At 38.1% G+C, this 20,290-nt stretch overlaps 1 protein-coding gene across 1 annotated transcript in view; it reads left to right on the top strand.

The window, feature by feature from the left end:
* The window catches only part of MTMR10 (myotubularin related protein 10), a 40,529-nt gene extending 20,550 nt beyond the window's left edge, over positions 1-19,979 (top strand). Inside the window, exons 6-16 of the mRNA XM_075714386.1 lie at positions 7,405-7,495; positions 9,888-10,062; positions 10,492-10,579; positions 10,740-10,828; positions 11,820-11,950; positions 12,077-12,146; positions 12,342-12,412; positions 13,288-13,457; positions 14,795-14,965; positions 15,846-16,028; positions 16,573-19,979. Coding sequence (XP_075570501.1) covers positions 7,405-7,495; positions 9,888-10,062; positions 10,492-10,579; positions 10,740-10,828; positions 11,820-11,950; positions 12,077-12,146; positions 12,342-12,412; positions 13,288-13,457; positions 14,795-14,965; positions 15,846-16,028; positions 16,573-17,172 — 1,839 coding nt within the window. The 3' untranslated portion in view covers positions 17,173-19,979. The remainder of the gene's footprint in view (positions 1-7,404; positions 7,496-9,887; positions 10,063-10,491; positions 10,580-10,739; positions 10,829-11,819; positions 11,951-12,076; positions 12,147-12,341; positions 12,413-13,287; positions 13,458-14,794; positions 14,966-15,845; positions 16,029-16,572) is intronic.
* Positions 19,980-20,290: the final 311 nt, after the last annotated feature.

Here is a 20,290-nt window from a genome sequence, read left to right as displayed (position 1 = left end):
TCTGAAGGGCCTCTTTAATATATATTTACATCTAGCTCTTTGTGCATGAAAACATTGGTAACTGTCTACTTGGAAACAATTGTGTGTGCATAACTTCCATAGGGAGGACCAAGACTTAAAGTATAGCTGAGTTCTGATGAGAGGGAATTCTTGCTCTTCTCCTCATGTGAGTGTGCTAGCATTGTTTTCTGACCAAGAGAATGTTGTAGAGAACTGACCATGCAGTGAGATGGGAGGGGCCTGTGGAGATTGCCTCGTCCACTGTTCTCTTCAGAGCTGCCAGGATTAGATCAGGTTAGCTGTGGATTTGTCCAGTTGTATCCTGAAAACCACCAAGGATGGAGAGCCTTCTCCCTCTGCGGGTAACCTGTTCCAGTGCTGCATGTTTCTCCTGATGTCCAGCTTGAATGTCCCAAGATGAATTTCTGGCTGCTGCCCATTATGTCGTCTGGCAAGACTGAGTCTGTAACTACCTTCCTGGTCGTGGTTTCCTGCAGTCTCATTATTGCACAGCTAAGTGAGCCCATTTTTTTTCAGAAGATGTACTTTAGGACCATAGTCATCTTGATAGCCCACCACTGGACCCTCTCCAGCTTCTGGTCTTTCCTTTTGACCTGGGGGCCTAATCTCCAGTCATCTCTTTGAGAAAAATCATAAACATTGTCAGCTATATTTTTTTTTTCCCTTCACGGATTTGCTTATGCTCATTTTGGAGCTAGATATGAAGATGTCCTGAGTAAAAAATGAACTGGGTAAATTGGGCTTATGTGTTTTATGAAGGTTTTCTACAGTGCTTAGTGTTGAGAAACTGCAGAACTCAGAATTTCTGTTGGAATCAGTGAACTGTGCAGGCTATAATTAAAATCATGTCTGAAATATTTATGACTGAAGTTTTTTTGAATAAGTTTTTTTTCACTTGTTTTTAAAACAAGCAGAAGGGAAGGTGATGTTACGGTTAGCATTACAATCTCTGTTCTGTAAAGTAAGAGACCTGCATGTTAGTCCTTTATAAATCATAAATAGCTTCCTTTAGCAAACTTTACATAAATACAGCCAGCTATACAAATCAGAGCAAGGAGATTTCTAACTAAATGTCATCCTGATAATACAGAGGAGTATCATCGTATGAATAAAGCACTAGTAGGTCAAAATTAAATATCTACGCACTAAAATATACACTTCAGACTATAGGAGTATAAATGTTTCTAACTTGCTGCCAGATGCTAGCAAATGTTTTGTTTAGACCAATAGTTAAAGAAATAAAACCAATACACTTGATAACTACTATGTAAAAATGATCTTTAAATATATGGAATAGTTAAGGAGAACAGATACTAACTAACTGTTGAAGTAATTTGTTTCATGCATAAGGAACTTGAATGTAATGGAAATACTCAACAGCATTCAGTTGTATAAATTGGTGCTGGCAAAGGGAATGTAATCTGTTCTTAAGGTTGCTGAACAGGGCACAAGAGAGGATAACCCTTACTAATGAAGCTATCTTACTAGAATAGAGAGTATTCCGAGTCTCTCTTTGGTAGTAAATGTGAAAAGAAGGATCCTAGTTTGAAAGCTGTCAGGCTTCAGATGCGGACAGTCTGACTGACTTGATTACATATAGACATGACACATGGGTAATATTGGTAGAACTTTCAGAGTTGTTTTTCCTCTACCTTTAAGCAGAAACCAATTGGAAGAACACATTGAATTTTGAGATGAATTAGTTTACTTTGGGGTAAATTATTAAGAAGCTTAAAGATCAGTTCTGTTTAGAAAAATACCTTCAACATTAGCTGCAGCCAATACATGCTAATAAAATACTGTCTCAACATTAATCAGTCAAGTAAATATTTTCTTCCTTATTTTTATTAATGGATATTTGGGACAACTCTTAACAAGAGTTAAGGAATAATAGAGGGAATGGAAACTCGCACTCATCACTATTTAGCAGTTTAATTCTGTTTTGTCTCTAAAATAAAGCTATAGAGTCTCCAAAGGAAGGAAAGCCAGATGGGTGTGGGAGGAAGTGGAGGATGGGGAAGCAAGGGTAAGCAAGTTGGGGAAGTCTTAAGTTAGGCAGTGTGAAAGAAGAAGTGTTTCACATTCCTTAAAGGAAAAGGAATGATTTTGTTCCAAAAATCACAACAAACAGTCAAACTGAAAACTGTTGCTGATTTCTAACCACTACAATACTTGACATTAGACCAAGAAATTAAAATGTATGAAAGGTGAGGCTCTAGATCTCATGACTGTTAGATGATGGATAGCGTGTTGCCTCACCATGCACATGAATCTTGGCAGTGCACCAGAATGGCACACACCCTATAATCTCCTGTTTCCTAAATATATCTCAATTTTCTCAGTCCCTTTCTCTTCTGGAACTCCCTCAGTTCTTTTCCTTCAGGAATATTTTTTTTTTAAATGAGTATGGGAGAAGTTTCAGAAACATGCTTAATCAAAACAGAAGGAAAATTATTTATCTCAAACCTTGTTTCCTGTGCAATCAAAACTAGCCTTCTCACACATCATAACACTTGGGATGGAGTAGAACAGTATTTTCCTGATTGTTATGAAGAACAGTATGAAGCTCAGAGTTTTGGACAAGTGATCCTGTCCCTTTCTAATGCCTTTTCTTTTTTCCAAACTTCTGTATTACTTGTTCTAATTGTTTATCTAGATCACAGAATTGGTGATCTCAAGACACTGGGAATACACGAGAAGTTATTATCTTTATGGTCTTTGGAGTGGGATTGGAGGGGGTGAAGAAAACCTTTTTCAGAAATAAACTTATCTAAAGATACTTTTAAAAAAATAGCAATGTATTTTAGTATTTCTGTTAAGGCTTAGGAAACCTGTACTTAAAATTCACACACATTCTTGCACAAACAATGATTCTGATATGTAAAAAGTTACTTCACCTTCTGAAATCCTTGTACTGTTTTCTCTCATGTAGATTACTCATACTCAAACCAAATTATTATGTATAGTAGGTATTGGAATTCTTATAGAAGGAAAAAAAAAAAAAAGCAGTTCTCAATTAGACAATTCATAGCTTAGCAGCTAGAAGAACATGCACGATGGTTAGGGCTGAAAGCTTATTTTCCCAAGAAGACTTCTTCCCTAGGAGGAATAACAAATTCTGTCTGTGGGACTTGAGCTGGTCCTGGTTGCATGACTTTCTACTACAGGTGTCTACTCAGAATAGAAATTGCAGTAGCAAGGGAAAATATCCTTCCAGTGAGTTCATAAGACAGGTAGCCTGGCTTAGGGAAGGAGGTGAAATGCAGGGCTATGCTAACTTCACACATCTTAAATATGACTGTTCCAAACTATCTTTTCCAAGAGCGTTAACAATATTTTGAAGCTCTCATCCTTGGTAAAATTTCCCATTGAAGAAGAGGAGGGCTTGCCCTGAAAGTATCATTTATTTTTCTCAGATAGGGTTGAAAGGGGACACTGACATAGGGAAATGGCCTTTGTACTATGAAATAATTGCAGCCATTGTGTTTACTGCTTTTAATAAATGAACTTTCCAACAAGCAGCCTATTCTCTTTTATTTGACTGAGCCTAAATATCTTCAGCTTTACACAATTGTAAATTGGCAAGAATACCAAACATTTTTCAGTTTGATATGAGAATGTTTCCTGTAAAACATGTTTGTCTTCCAGTTTAAGAGCATTCTACTTATGGTGATAATCTGCTGAGATCTGTGGAATGTGCTTGTCTTTTGAAACTTTCAGACAATAAAACTACTATGTGGATTTAGTGAGGAATAAACTGAAAATGAGTATGTCTTTAATTACTTGTTTTGTGTATACATGAGTGGAGTTTGTCTAAAATGTAAAAATGAAGACAGCAGCAGGATAAATACATTGGTTTTTTTTTTTTAATAACAGAAATAGAGGTCCTGAACCTCTATTGGTAATCTACAGGTGGACTGTTTTCACCCATGTGATACCTGGAATTGTGAGTTATGTCTATCCTGTGGAACACCTGGGAGCACTTTTCAGCTGCTGGGTTCAAAAGCACAGCTATGGTCTCATATTTTTGGGGAACCAGATCTCAATGCTTGCCATCTTCCCCCCCCCCCCCCCCCCCCCCCCCCCCGCCAAGTTTTACCCCTCTTAACACAGCGCACACATACTCTCTTTATCAAATGTGGCAAGATGTGGCAAGTAAATGACAGACTTCAGCTGCTGCTTTTAAAAATAGGTTTTACTGTATTGCTATTGTGTTATTTGGCAGCACAATGGAATTTTTTTAATGTCTTGCAGTTCATCCTCAAGCCTTGAGAGTAGATCAGTATAGTAAAAGGCTTTCATGCTTTGCTCCCATAAAGGAAGATAAGGAGTGGCTCTGTTAATATCTTTACTGTAGTAAGAAGTTACATAGAAAAATGAAAGTAGAAAATATGTACGTACACAGATTTCCATTTTGTTTCATTGTGAATGATAGGCAAAAGTAGTCTAGTACTAGAAGAGACCTAGTATTATGGAATAGCTGGCTTCTTCAGCTTTGATCTGTACACTGAAATCACAAGATTTAATAAAATGTGCATGGCTTCCAGTTACATCATGGTAGTTATTAAATGTTTTACCAAATCCTGGAAATAAGCTCATAAATGTTCATTTGAAAAGTCATGCTAGACTGTTTACCAGTGACAGTTTTTACTATTTTGTTTTTTTCTGGGGGGGGTCGTCCCCTCACCCCCAGAATGTCCTGTCTTCTATTTTCTTTCGCAGTTTCATTGTAGAACTGAAAGTGTGGGGGAGAAAAGTTAAAGCAACTGTTCTTCTAAGACTCAATAGGAATTTTTTTGCTTGGGGAGTGTTTGTGAAAAACCATTTTCAACTCAAATTAGTCTACAGTCATTCCTGGTTTTAAAAATAGTGAGGAATGTCCCCCATCAAAAGCCAAAGTAAATAAAAATACGGCGAAGGTTCCATAATGCCATATATGTTGCATACAAGCTAGTAAAAGTACGATAACTTTCTCCATGCAGAACTTAGGATAAGCGAGCTCTCAAGTTTTTTTTCTGTGGCACAGTGCTGCCAGTAGTAGTATTCTTTCAGTTGTGTGTCATGCAAATCTTTTATATGTCTATGACAATAAGAAAACTTTCCTTCACTAACAGAAAACAATTTGTTGGATGCACAGAATGTTTTGCAAAAATAATATCCAAAACTGCTAAACAGTGAATAAGTTGTGTCAACATGTTGCCAAATATAAAAAGTCATGGAGAGTTGAAGGGAAGAAAGAAAATGGAAAGGTAGAATTTTGGGTGGTAATAATGTGAACTTATACTTTGTCTTTGTCCCTAATTAAAAACTGTCATATGGAATTTCTGTATTGAACATGTAGAACAGTTTTGTGTTTTATAACCGCCTTTTCATTAAATATTTGCTTTAGAGATAAGGCGGGTACATTTTTGTAAAATGGAGAAGCAAATACTGAGGGAAGAAGGCAAAGCTAAAGACTCCAAATCAAGTCCTGAAATTTGGAGAATAACAGTGCCAATCTCTACTTGAAACTTTTTTTTCTTCCTTAATTTGATTCTTCTAGATATTAGGGTTTTTGTCAAATCTTTGGTACCGATTAGTGTATATCCACATTTGAACAGACAAAGGCTAGCAAAGCTTGACTGTATCTGAGGTCTAGCATCTAATCCTAAACCATGGTCTGCACTCTTAATTGTAATAATCTTAGGGTTCTACCAAAATAATCAATTTTTACAGGTAGAAAACCAGTTGCTTATGTGATGCTGGTCCAGAGAATGTTGCAAAGAATGTGAAGACTTAGACAAGACTCTTCCTTGTGCCCCAGTTTAATGTCTGCTGTTCTGAGGATGCATCTCTCTCTTATTTTAAATCTCTGCTGAATTTCCCTTCCCAGGTCAGGGCTTGTGACTCAGCCTGGTTAAACCTGATTAATGCATCAGATTGTCAGAGACAGTGTTGGAGCTTGCTATAAACCTGCAGGCATCTAGAAGTTATGGGTGGGTTTCTTTTGTGAATGAAATCCAGTCATCTGGGACAGAACCTATAAGGGCTAGACCAAAATTTAATGAAGCTGACATCTTGCTGCCCTCAAAGTTTGGCTGATGTTTCAGTTCTCCAGATCAGCTGGGGACTGGGAAGGGGGTGATTACTTGCATGTTTAATTAACTGTAGATTCCCCTACACTCGGCAAAAGGACCTACCTTGAAAACTCACTTTTTATTGATATTGGAGATTGATGGAGAATCTTTGGCCTGCCATTCAGCTGCCAAACAAACTACAAGTGACTAAGATGAAGAAAACATTTCCCACCATGAATGATTTATTTCCAAGTAACTTGGGGAAAAAGCTGTTCTTTATTACCAAATAATTTGCTTTTCATTTATATTCATTAATGACCTTCATAGTTTTGGAATACAACTTAATGAGATGCAGGATTGACATAGGTTCTGGAAGTCTTCAAAGAGCAACCTCTTGTTCTGCCTTCCAGGAGCAGAAATTTTTTGAAGGTTGAGTTTTGGGTAGCACAGACTGGTAAGCCTGATGCCTCTATGGGGTGAATTAGTAGAAGAGATAATAAAAAATTAATTAGATACAAACTTGTGGTTAAATATGATACTTTAGGGAAGAACCAGGAGGGTTTTTGTAAAGGGAAGTCACACTTCAAAAACCTCTTGGCCCAACTGACAACTCTGTAGAAGAAATATCTGTCAAATGCTGTTGAATACTGATACCAGATTTTAGTTCAGGAAGTGCCTGAACTGTGAACTGTTGAAAAATATCCCAGTAAAATTTCATTATATGCTTTCTCTGTTTTTACCCTCATCCCTAAGCATCGATTGCTGGCCACTGTCAGGAACAGAGTGCTAGGCTGGACCTTTTGAACTGACTCAGTACAGCTGTTCTTATATTCTTATGCTATGTTGATAAGTACTCTTTATTAAAAAAAAAAAAATTCTCAAAAGACCGATTACAAATGCGATTTTCCTGTACTGTGCTCACCAACTGTGTGTTGTGCTCTTTTCTTTTTCTGTTCTCCTCCTTACTTCTATATGCAGGTGGGCAGGCACAGCACAGTAGCTCCAAGTCCTTGCTTGTCTCTGTTGATACAGAGAATCATGTTTAGGGATGCCTGTTGCAGTTTGACCTTTCTTGCAAAAACTTAGTCCACCCTTATCAGTTAATCGCTCTCGATAGACGGTCACGAACTCACCTACTACGATTACAGTAATGGTCTCTTGGCAAATATGAGTATGTTTAACTGTATAATTCACTCCTCTCAAATAAAATATGGAAATAAAAAATCAGAAGACTGATTAACTTCTGCTCTGCATATTTTATGCTGTCATAATTAAGGGCAACAAATTTTATATCTATAAATAACAGTAATAAATGTTTCTTTCATAGGTATGCCTTGCAATAGCTCATTATTCTCAGCCAACAGATCTTCAGCTTCTCTTTGCATTTGAGTATGTTGGGGAAATATATCATAATCCAGGTAAGTATGAAAGTATTTTGATCTTTTTTTTCGTATTTCATAATATATAATTTTAGTAAGACTTCTGTCTAGAAGCAGTGGCAAAAAGTGTTTGAGGCTTTCTTCAGGGGTAATAAAATTGGCTTGTCCTGCACCCAACCTTTTACTTTTGGTTATAAGTCATTCATTGTGATAGACATTAATGACCAAAATTGAAAGAAATGTCTTTCCTGTCTGAAACAAAACAAAACTACCTATGTCAGCACTTATGTCAGCATGAATACTCATATTTCTCAATTCACGCTTCGATCCTCCTATTGTTTGTCTATATTGGTACTCTAGGTACCTAGCTAATCTCCCATCAGGCAGGCTTGTTCACCTGCCCTTCTTTTGGGAATAAGTTTCTCTTCTGGTGGTATTGCAGGAGGATTTGTGCAACTTGGGACTCCATACCTTCTTTCCTAGAGGCTTACTAGGCAGTTCTTACCACTCAAAACCTCCACCACCCCTGCTGAGTTGGAGCACACCCTCTCTGCTCAAGGCCAATCTCCAACTGAACCTTGTCAGTTAGGTAAGCCTGAAAAAGATGCCTTTGGAACTTGATTTCTAGTGGAATGCTGTGCGGTCACTGCTTAGTGTTCCCCAGCCAATACACAGCTGAAACCCATCAGTTCTAGCATAACAAGCCTCCATATAGAGAAAGTGCCATTGATGTAGTTCTGTGGTACTGAAGTATTTACTCAGCAGCTGGCATTAGAAACCACTGATCTGCCTGTTACAAAATTTGAATGTTGTAGAATTATGAGCTCAGGCCTTCAAATTTGCACAAAAATGCATGTTTTTCATGCAGGTGCCTACATGACTGCCCTGTGCATGCACAAGAATAAGTGTGCATGTGATTATGTTGCACAAATAACTACACATATAATTTCTTACCTGATAAAACCTGGGCGGTTATTAAGGTCCATGTACTCTAGCGTTATAAAGTACTAGGGAGGAAGCCAATTTGCAGATAAAATTACAATAAAATGTTGAAGTGGAGTGTGAACAAAATGTTAGTCTGTCACAAAGTTGCCTTTACTCTGTCCTTAAAATACCATTTGCTGTATGGAAAAATACCTAGTGGAAGAATTACATAAGGTGGGTAAAAAATGTTCCTCTGGAGCAGCAGACCAGAATGGCAAAAGATAGTTGTTCTGCTGTGCTGCAGTTGCTGGAGGAAAGAGTTTGAAATACTTTTGGTTTGGGTTGGGGTTCTTTGGTTGTTGTGAACTCTGGTGTTTGTAGCATGAATCTCTGGCTTTGCTGTTACAGTTCCGGCACCGTGTTTTAAGACTCTCTACCCCTGGTAGTCCCAGTAAAACAAAAGTTGAAATACTGTCTTTGTGCTTCTTGAGGAACATAAAGAGCCTGCATTACTCTGGTGTATACGTACATAATTTTTTCCCAGGCTATATTTGATAATTATGTATCCTGCCATTGAACAGTAAAATTCTAACTTTTTTTTGTAATTACCATATTTCTTTGTATACTATCTTTGAACAACTACTTCATTCTGATTTTAGTCCAGTTTTCTTCTGAAAAACATAAGTAGTCTGAGTACTAGTGCAAGAACAAAGTTGATAGATACAGAAAGTAGAAACTACACAACCGGTGAGATGACAGTAGAGCCATAATACTGTATTCTGCTGTGTTTGGGCAGGCACTTACATCTTTACAGCCTCTTGCTAAAGCTAGGGGCTTTCATGGGGGAGGTAATAGGGTTGAGTCTCAGTTTATTTCACTTTCGTCTAAAAATTTACTTCAAGTGTCAAGAAACAAAATGTAGTCTCCTTTGACACAGCTGACTGCCTCCTTGGCATCTAAACAATGACCAGCAAAGGGAGATCCTTCTGTATTTGTAATCTTCTTGGTCCCTAGCCATAAAATGGTAGGCCATCTTTTTGTGTGTATATAAATATATATATAAAAATACATATTTTTTTTTTAACCTGGCCTTCAATTTATTTTATTTGCTGTTAATACAGCAATCATTTAAAGCTGTTGAAATTAAGTAATTTTTCTTCATAAGGTACCTAATTAAAGGGTAGTCTATAAAGGGTTCATATTGTTAAAACATCGCTAACTTTGGCACATTGAAGAGAGAAATCCTGTATGTCTTCCTTTCTATCAAGCGGCATAATGTACCAATTTTATGTTGCTTATCTGTTGAAATTGCAGAAAAAGTTACATTCACATCTTCACATATTGCCAAGCTGTCATTAAATCACTGATCTGTTGTAATAGGAAAATAGGTAACATTAGTCATGATGCTAGTGGCTCATTCTTGTAATTAGGAAGGTGAAGAGTTTGATTTTTTTTCTCTTTTTTTTTTTTTTTTTTAAATGTGCATTGATGAATTTTCTTTTCCTAGCAAAGAAGGTGAATGGAATAGACCCAGGAGGTGGTGGTGGTGGCATCGGCAGTGCCAGTGGTCAGCAGACACCTTTGTTTGAAACTTACTCTGATTGGGATAGAGAAATCAAAAGGACAGGTGCATCAGAGTGGAGAGTTTGTTCAGTCAATGAAGGTTATATGATATCTACTTGGTAAGTTTCTCTTATAATGCAAGTAGAAGAAAACAAGGCAATTACACTGTCTTTTCCTGCCTCCTCTACCAAAGCCTCCATCCTACCTAACTGTGCACTTCGCCTCTTAAATGCACCACTCTCTGGAGAGGCCCTCAGTTGAAGGACCCTGCAAGTGTTGTCATTAAATGAAATGTCGTATTTTGGCATCTGTTGCTTTCATGCTTTTGTACTTCCCTCTGAAACACGCATGTTTCTAAACAAATACAGCTGAGCTGTCCCAATGATATGTAAGATCATGCAGACATACAGGACAACCACTTAGCACTGTGGTATTAGGGGCTGGTGCATTATAGTTCAACAGAGTTGGTAAGACAGCATTGCAACAAGAGAAAAGCTGGTAAAATACATAGGGAAAAGTAACATTTTGTTTCATATTTTTTCCCCAAGCCTTCCAGAATATTTTGTGGTTCCATCTTCCTTAGCAGATCAAGACCTTAAGCTATACTCCTACTCTTTTATTGGGAGACGAATGCCAGTAAGTGTAACCTTTTTTCTGTTACTGTTCTTGATCATTGTACAATATTAATCTTAAAGATATGTATAGTGTTGTGTGTAGCATTAAGAAATAAATTTCTATGGAATAACGCTAACCTGCATTATTTTGTTGTTTCTTTTGTGGTTTTTCCCTATATTAGTTATGGTCTTGGAATCACCCTAACGGGAGTGCCCTTGTAAGAATGGCCAATATTAAAGATGTATTGCAACAAAGAAGAATTGATCAAAGGTGATTATTCTTTAATCAGATGCGTAGGATAACACAAGTGGTGACTGTGTAACATACAGCAGCAACTGGTAATTGAGGGGATACTTGCTTCGTAATGTTGTAGTGCAATAGCTTTTGAGAAACTGTTCTCTGAATATAGTTCTGGCACAATTTCTGTTCAAGGTCCACTTCAGTTTTGAATACTGAATGATTTTTCAAATTTTAAGGGATGTTTATTTTTTAGGTGGCTAGTCATTCAGATGACAGAATTTATTGATAAAAGGATCAGGCTGCATCTTTTCTATTGATTTACTGTAACACAGCTTATGTTGGTGGAGATCTTCTTACCTGCTTCAGCAAGACAGTAAAAATTACTTCATTTATTTGTGGCATTGGGAAATAGTTCTGTAGATTTAGTGCCACAATGCACACGGTATTTCTGTGAAATATTTGTCATTCACTGTCCCTGATGAAAGATGAAGGCATTTAGAGCCTTGCATAAGTAGTTTACTAGCTTGGTGTTTTTTGTTCTTTGGTGTAATTTGTAGGGTGACTTCTTGTAGTAGTACAAACACTTGCATGGTGTGTGTTAGGCTGGAGCTCTGAGTTTTATCTAAAACCCCGTCATATTTCCTGGCTTTATAAACTTTATATATATTCTGTTTATTTAGCATAGATAAGTCCTACTAAAAATTGTGGAAAAATAAAAATTGAATAGAGCTATCTAACTGTAAGTCAGCCTCAAATTTTCATTTCCCAAATGTTTTGTTTTAATGATCCAGTGTTTCCATTTTTTTGCTTTGTAACTAGCAGATACCAAAAATATTTGAGTCAAAAGCTTTGTGGCAGGAGCAGTATCTGTCCTGAATATAAACTAGAAAACTTTTTTTTAAAATAAGGTGCATGTTTTACGTGGTTGCAGTTGTTTGCAGTTAAAGACTGTGGCATGTTTCTTGAAAGACTGTTTCTCTCCTCTCCAGTAATAAAATGGCTGATTCCTCTTCTTACTTAGGATTTGTAATGCAATAACTCGAAGCCATCCCCTGAGAAGTGACGTTTACAAATCTGATCTGGACAAGTGTCTCCCCAACATCCAGGAAATCCAGGCTGCACATATCAAACTCAAACAGCTGTGTGTTAATGGTATGCTGGACTGTCCTTCTTTCATGGTGGTTATTTTCTTGAAATACAACCAATTCTAATAGATCCAGGCTAACAGGAACAGTTATTTGAAGTTGTTCTGCAATGTAATTACTTTCCTTGTTGCAGAGCCTTTTGAAGAAACTGAAGAGAAGTGGCTGTCCTCACTGGAAAATACTCACTGGTTAGAGTATATTAGGTTTGTACCATTAATAAAATGATGATTAATGAGATGTGAAAAACTTTCACCAGTGTAAAAAAGCAGTGAATCAGTTGAAGGATTCTCTGTTTTAATATACAAGTTAGGTAAATGTAGATATCCCAAATATTTTTTTTTCTTCTAGAGAGTGAACCTGCTCTATTAACTGTTGTATCACTTTCTTTTCCTGTCTAGATCGTTTCTTAAGCATTCTGCTGAGCTTGTATATATGATGGAGTGTAAGCATGTTTCTGTAGTTCTACAAGGTAATACAACCATATAGCATGCTGTTATTCTTAGCATTAGTATGATAATGTAAACATGCTTAGATAAAATCAACTGTAATCTTCATACATAAACCCCATTGCTTCTAAATATTTTAGGCATTTGAGGAACTAGAAAGGAAAAGAATTTTGTTGTGTATCTGAACTGCAGTATAGTCCATAGCGTCAAAGGAGTATTTCACTTTGAGTCTTTGTGGGTGTTATTCTGATAATGATGTGACAGAATCAAAACTTCAGGGTGAACTTTTGTACTGTGTTAATTGGGCTAATACTCCTTGCATAAGCAATATGAGTTTTATTCAGAGGTCCTATATACAAAAGTATTTCCCTAACAGTGGCTGTTGTTGTGTAAGTGCAAACAGATATTCCAGAAAAAAAAAGACACTGAAAATCTTGCTCATATCGACATCAGAAATGTTGTTAATTTCTGTAATTTTTACAAGACCTGTTCAGCTGGTATATTCCACTCTCCCCATATAATGGCCTTCCAAAAACTGCTTCAGGGTGGAAAATATGTTGAAAATTTCCAGTAACGTGAACACCCTCCTTCTCGGCACATCTTGGTTTCAGTACCAGGTGTTTGGGTGGGTATTTTGTTCTTGATGCATGCATTGTTGTGCTGGATACTGCAGGAACCTTTTCTATAGTATAAGTTTCTTTTTAAAAAAAAAAAAGGTGGTTTTATCTTCTAGGTTTTTTGAAACTATGAGAACAATTATAGCAGCAAAAAGCATTTTTAAAAAGAATTTCAAAGAAAAACAGTAGACCTAGTTGCCACTTTTTGCTGTTTGAGATCTAGTTCTGTATATGTGCATATATACCTTATATATTTCATGCATTCTGTATGTTATTCACAGAGGAAGAGGGACGGGACCTGAGCTGTCTTGCTTCTTCTCTCATTCAAGTCATGCTGGATCCCTATTTTCGAACAATTGTTGGATTTCAAAGCTTAATACAGAAGGAATGGGTCATGGCAGGATATCAGTTTTTAGATAGGTGTAACCACTTAAAGAGATCTGACAAAGAGGTAAAAATGAATTGTATTTGTATGTGATAACAGTATCTGGTTTCACACAGAAATCTAAAAGTAAAAACATTTTTTAATACTTTCAAATCTCATAAAACTGTCAGAGAAAATGAGTGTTTGTCCAGGATAGAGATATATTTTCTTTATCCTCTGTAGCCATGTGAGAATCAGTGCAATGCCAGGTGCAATCAAATGTTGCTGGGTTTTTATGTTGCTTCAGTGGTATACATGAAAAGGTCTCCCTGTTACAAATGCTGGCACAGCCCACATTTTAAATTGAAATAGAAGGGGGTTAGGAGTGGGTTTGGAGGAGTTGTTGTTTTGTTTGTTTTCCCAACGGTATCTGTTTTCATCCCCGGTTTTTTTTTAATGCAAAGTCATATCCATATGCAGTACTTTTCAGAGTATTGAGCTGATAGAGAAGCACTGCAGCTTTATGAACTGATAGGCAGCTGCCAAACAGATGAATAGAGGGTAGCACAGTGCTTGATTTTCAGTATTTCCAGCTAATCTTATTTGGCCTCTTCAGTGCAAAGGAGAGACTCGTAATTGCAGTTGGAAAAATAGAGGGCCCTAGGTTAGCAGCCTTTTTCAGGGACAATGCCGAAGAGTAATAGAAAAGCAGTATCCTCAGAGAGCGGAGCTAACAGATAAACTGAGGACACCGAGCACTAAGCAGAAAAAATGCATGAAGGGATAAAGAAACTGAAATACCAAGGGGGAAATAATGAGAAAGCAGATATTTTGACTCTAGGAAAGGATATACAGAAGAGTGAAACTGGGAAGAGGAAAATATTTCTAAAGCTTTATATAAATGCTAGTTTATAGTTTTGCCATTCGTGGGCCACTGTGGCAAGAGCTAGAAAGTGTAGTGAGAAGTTAATGTGGCTGAATCATAAGCTCTCCAGTCATTTCCAACAAGAAGGAAGTATATACATTGTGAAAATAAGGCCAAGTAGTAAGGAAGGCTCATACAAGCACTAATTTGGAAATTATGAGGGATATACAAGATGGCAGAAAGCATTTTTGCAGCTACATGAGTATGAAGAGAGCTCCAGGAAAGAATGGACTGGCTTCTTACAGAGCAAGGAAAGCTGTGGAAAGGTAACGCTGAGAAAGCCAGTTGACATAGTTGCTTGTGAAGGTGGTTAAACAGGGATACAGGGTATTACAGTTGCATGAAAACATAAAAAATGCAATACTCCAAATAGTTTACCCTGTTAAGGAATGTACCAGAGGTATAGCTAAGTACCCTAATGGAGCACTAACTGCAAAGAAATTGGTATGGCTTGGGAAAGCTTATGTTAAATCTAATAATTCTCTGTTTCTTTTCCCAGTCTCCTTTGTTCTTGATGTTTCTTGACTGTGTTTGGCAGCTGCTAGAACAATACCCAGCAGCCTTCGAGTTTTCTGAAATGTACTTGACCATATTGTACGACAGTGCACGTATCTCATTGTTTGGCACTTTCCTTTTCAATTGTCCTCATCAGCGAGTAAAGGAAAGCACTGTGAGTATGAAGCGTTCCACCTACTTTTCAAATAAGGGACTTCAGCACGCCCTTCTGGAAATAACATCATCTCAGCTGAATGGCATTCCTTTGTGTTTTACAAAATGTCACACTCAGTTCGGGGCAAAATATTCAGCTCCCCAGATGAGTGTGATCAGAATGTCCTTGCAGGTGATCTTTGCACAGACAGTAACTATTCAAGAAGGAAGTCTGTTGAATTTCTTTACTTTTTTTCTAGAAAAGCATTGTTATGGTACATTATTATTTGTACTCCTCTAGGAAACAGATTCATATCTGGAACTGATAAAGTAGAATGATAGGCAATAAATAGAATTTCACACTTCACGCAAACTTTGAAATCTCTTGACGTAATTGTTTAGTTGAAAAAGACTGTGTAAAGTTCAAATAGTCATGCAGTATGAAGGTATTGAGAAAACTGGAACTTACCAGAACTGTGTGTAGAAAACATTTGATGGCTGATGAAAGTAAAACTTAATTATTGTGTTAAATATTTTCCCTTTAAAGTTGTAGGTAGCTACCTTACAAAGAAGTAGAGCATTGAGGGACCATTAGTGTATTCTCCAAATAACAGTTTGGGGGGTTTAGGAATAAACAAACAAACAATTTAATATCATTGAAAAGTAGTTTTTGCTAAGTAAGCATTAGTCCTACCTCTGCATTGCCCAAATGAAAACCAGGGTACAGCTGTTTTTTCCAGCAGCAGACTGTCTTGCTGCTCTGTTGCTTTGATCTGCAGCCACCTCTAAATTATATCCCTACTCTTCTTTGCCCAATAGTTATGCGCTGGTTTATAATTAAGATTTGTGAATAAGCCTATTTTCTTTGATTTTTAATATGCCTGAATGTTAACTTCTTGCAGGAATTTGCCATAAGCAAAAATATACAGCTGGGTGATGAGAAAGGCCTCAAATTTCCTTGTGTTTGGGACTGGTCTCTTCAGTTTACAAGCAGGGATCGCCTGCTCTTTCACAACCCTTTGTATATTGGAAAGAGCGCACCATGTGTACAAAATGGAGCAGTGAAAACTTTTAAACGCTCAAAGGTAACTACAGTGATGTCTGTCTGTGAATGGACTGTTTCTGTGCTTACCCATAAGGTGTTAATGCTTACAAATTTACAGCTGCATAGTGTTTTACGTCATCAGTTTAGCAACAGGAGTGTTAATTCTCTTAGCTTCCTAGCCTAAAGAAATTACTTTCTGTAGAAGTAAAGATGTAAATTGTTGAGCCTTGTGTTCCAGGACGTTTTCTGATATGGCTGAGCTCACTGCCAACATTTGCATTATTTCACCTATGGAAGAGTGATGACGTGCCACTTTTTTCCCCCGGGGTTGTCAGTTTTTTCAGTCAATACTGATTAATTCGATCATTCATTGTTTTAGAAAGTCTAGAAAACATACATATTTCTCTTTAAAGGCCACAGGTGGCCACACTGTTTGCCCTGTGAGCCCTGCAGTAGTGACTTACAAGCTCAGAACTGTTTAAAGGTCACATCATTTCTCTGGATGATGCATCCTAGCAGCTCAGGGCAATCTGCTTTTCAAATGAGCACAGAACTGGAAAATTACCAGTGTTTATCTTCTGCAGAAAAACTACAGCTCCACGTTGCGAGGTGTCCCCCCAGCATTAAAAAATGGAATCATCAGTGAACAAGAGTTCCTTCCAAGAAGAAACTCTCTGATACTAAAACTGAAACCGGACTTTTTACAGCAAACAGAGAGTCAGAGTAGCAGTATGGAACAGTACTTCCGAGACTGGTTTGCAAAGCCTGTTGATTTGCACGGCATAATTCTACCCCGTATCTCTGGAACACAAATAAAACTGTGGAAACTGTGCTACTTCCGCTGGGTTCCTGAGGCCCAGATTAATCATGGTGGCTTCATCACTGCTTTCCATAAAGTTTCTTTGCTGGCAGATGAAGTAGACATGTTAAACCGGAATCTTCGGCAGTACAAAAGCAACTCTTCTTTGCAAGGCAACTGCTCGGAACTGGATCAAAGCAGGATGTACTTCAGAGCAAACAGTTTAAATGACACCTCTGGGGCCCCAGACTTTCTCTCCTCCTCATTCCCATTTTCTCCTGTAGGGAACCTATGCAGACGGAGCATTCTGGGAACACCTTTAAGCAAATTTTTAAGTGGTGCCAAAATCTGGCTATCCACTGAGACGCTTGCAAATGAAGACTAAGATGATGTGATGGTTTAAAGGTTTGGGGAGAATACAGCATATCATTGTGTCTTCTCTAAGTTAACACTGCTAAATGCGATATTGAAAGCTGTAATAACTTTTATATACAAACATTACGTAAGTTTTGCACAAATATTTAAAAGCAAAGCGAGTCATGCTTCAAATCGCACAATTTTGTCACCCCTAGTTCTCATCTGCTAGGGCTTCTGGTCCCTAATTCCTTCTGTATTTTTGTGGTTTGGCTCATTATATGCGATGGAGCATTTCGTTAGCTAATTGAAAAGCTTGGTGTGGTCATTAATGAGGGTTCTGCTTGAAATATCTTTTTTTCCCAGATAGTGACTGAAGTGACTCTTGTGTCAAAACAGCTTGGCAAATCAAAGTGGTTAGGTGCAGTGGGGACAGACCGACAGCTGAAATCTGGGAACAAACTATTCTATCAGATTGCCTCTTCAGGAAGAATACTTATATGCATACATACATACATCCATACTAATGTTCTGTGACTTGATCACCCTACCTATGTGTTCACACAGTGTGTATCCATGGGAGGGAGGCGGTGTTCCCTTTTCTTCCTCTCCCCAAAATGTATTCATTAACAATTAGTCAGATTTGTGCTGTTTGTCATGAGCTTGACTTTAGACCATAGGAATCAACTTCAGGACAATGCACTGTTAACCTTAAAACATTTACTGTAGATATGGTATTGTAGTAGCTTTAGAAGTGCCTTTAATTGGGAGGAAACAGTAGCAAGATGACTCTAACGCAGCTGACCCCTGCCACTTTTTTCAATAGATTGTTATGGTAAGTTCTTGTTCCGTCCCCTGCTTCCCCCTCTCCGTTTCTGGAAATAATGGAAGGCCAGCTCAAGACAGCAGGTTTTTCCTCTTTAAGGTTAAGCTAGTTTGTAAGTCTCATGAGAGCCTCACTTTTTGACAGAAGCACCTCAAACACTCAGCATTGTATCCCCGCACGGATCCTGATCCTTGCCAACCCTCTCCTCATCCTGTTGTAGGACGAAGTTGCTTTCAGCAGAATTCATACTTAAGTCCTACTGGGTTCCAGAAAGGAGGACATGCTCCAAGTGGCCAAATCCACGAGGGGTGCTAGCACTCTTGTCACTTGTAAGCAGGTGCTGGAAGAAGAGTGGTTAGTGGGGCCACTTTCTTACACACATGCATGTCCATAGGGACAGTGCAATGGACAAGCATTGCTTGAGGGAATCAACAGCCTCCCTCTGCTTAATGCAGCAGCCTCCTCTTTGCTCTAAAACCTTTTAAATGATACCTCTCCCCTGGATGCTGTGCCAGAAGCAGCCTCAAGTTTCATAGGGAGAAAAGCAAGAGAGTAAAGTATACTGGGAGGGTGGAGGAGTAGTAATGTGTCATTCTCACAGGTTAAGGCTTCTGTCGCCTACCTTCTCTTAACAGCAAGGCTGTATTTTATATTAACTGATTTCCGTGTAAAACACAAATGCTGTTGAACCTACACCGAGCCTCTGTTCAGGTGTTGACTCACAAGTTAAGGCACCGAAGGCCTTTTATGATAGATTAGAAGGTATTCTCAGTTATTGGGGGGGCGGGGAAGAAGAGCTGTATGATGATAATACACAGTATATTACAGTTAAAAAAAAAGCAGGGAAGGATAGGATTTGGAGCTCTTAATTTCTTTGTAAAACCAAACTGGTCTTCAGCACAGCCTAAATCACAGTGTGGGGTTTGGATGTCTAAGATTGCTCACGTATTTATTTTAAAGAACATGCATCTGGAATGGCCTTAGAGGTGCCAGCTTTGTGCTAGAAAAGTCCAGTGCATACAGGACCCTATTTTCCCCAGGCTAAAAATTACCTAACGGTCAAAGCTGTTGGGGGGTACGGGGCGTGCTGCTTTCTTGCACTGGGTTTGGTTTGGTGGGGATAAGCGGGCAGTTTCATTGTAAAGGTGAGCTAATGGTGGGGGGAGGTAGACTTCCTTTTTTAACTAAGCAAACCCCCCAAACCCTGTTTTTATGCAAAGAAGCTGAGTGTGTGTGCGTGTGTGTGCACATGTGCGTCTGCATGCGGACACGCACGTGCATGTTAGGACACAATGCCAGATTGGTTCTGGTCAACTGTTTGTGAGGAAAAAACGTGTATTCACCTCAATTGCCTAATTATGCTGCAAGACGGTCTGAGCATGTTAAATGGTCCACAAACTAGTTGTGTTTATTTACAAGCTTGCCGAAGCAGTCATCTAACTTGTTCAATTCATTATTCAAATGTTTGTATTAGTTCGCTTTTTTTTTTTTTTAAAATTAGCTTACTGCTTTCCCTGGCCTGATACTTGACATAAAAGACCTCAACCTGTGTGCTTAGTGTCTTTTGGTACCGATTTTTTTTCTTTTTAAAATTACAGTTAAAACTATGGTGTCTTTTTCTTTCCTTTTTTTTTTTTTCCTTGAAAGTATAACTTTTTCGTTTAAAGGTACCAAAAATGTGTAAATAAATTACTCCACACAGGCAGCTGGTGGAATTAAAAAAATATTAAAAGTTTAGGCTAGTACCCTTTGGGGGAAAAAATGGGTACTATATTTAAACAGGATTGTCTTTTATAAGGAGATTTCAGACATTTTTACATTTCAGTTCTAAGATGTGTACAGATGCTGCAGATGGTCTTTGTATTTTATATATATATAGCATGGGAGGGTGTTAAAAATAATATGCCTTTATAATAAACAAAACCTGTCTAAATATCTATTTGCCAAACAGACTTGGAGAGAACTTTTACACAGTTCAAAATGGGGAGTTAGGCAAGCAGAGGCCGAGTGGTGATAAGTGTGTGTGTGTGGGGGGGGGCACCTCCTGCAGGGAGGAAGGGGAGCTCGCCAATTTCCCTAGAAACGCAGACGAGGTTCTGCTTCCTTGTGTTCCCACAGGCCTTGCCTTCTGAGGAATCTGGATGACGACTGTGCATCTGTGTGTGTGCGTGTGTGTGCCTGTGTTATGTTGTTTCTTCCTCTTAAGTGAAACATCTTAATTGTTTTAATTTACTTTTGAAAGACAGGTACTAGATGTTAATTTGAAAATATTCTGCACTCTGCACAGTTGCCTTATCAATTAGTCAGTAGGAACTGCTCTGAA

Source organism: Pelecanus crispus, chromosome 7 (genome assembly GCF_030463565.1).
Source record: "Pelecanus crispus isolate bPelCri1 chromosome 7, bPelCri1.pri, whole genome shotgun sequence".
Taxonomy (NCBI): domain Eukaryota; kingdom Metazoa; phylum Chordata; class Aves; order Pelecaniformes; family Pelecanidae; genus Pelecanus; species Pelecanus crispus.
The sequence above is the reverse complement of the archived record's forward strand: the minus strand, read 5'-3'. Positions and strand labels throughout refer to the sequence as shown.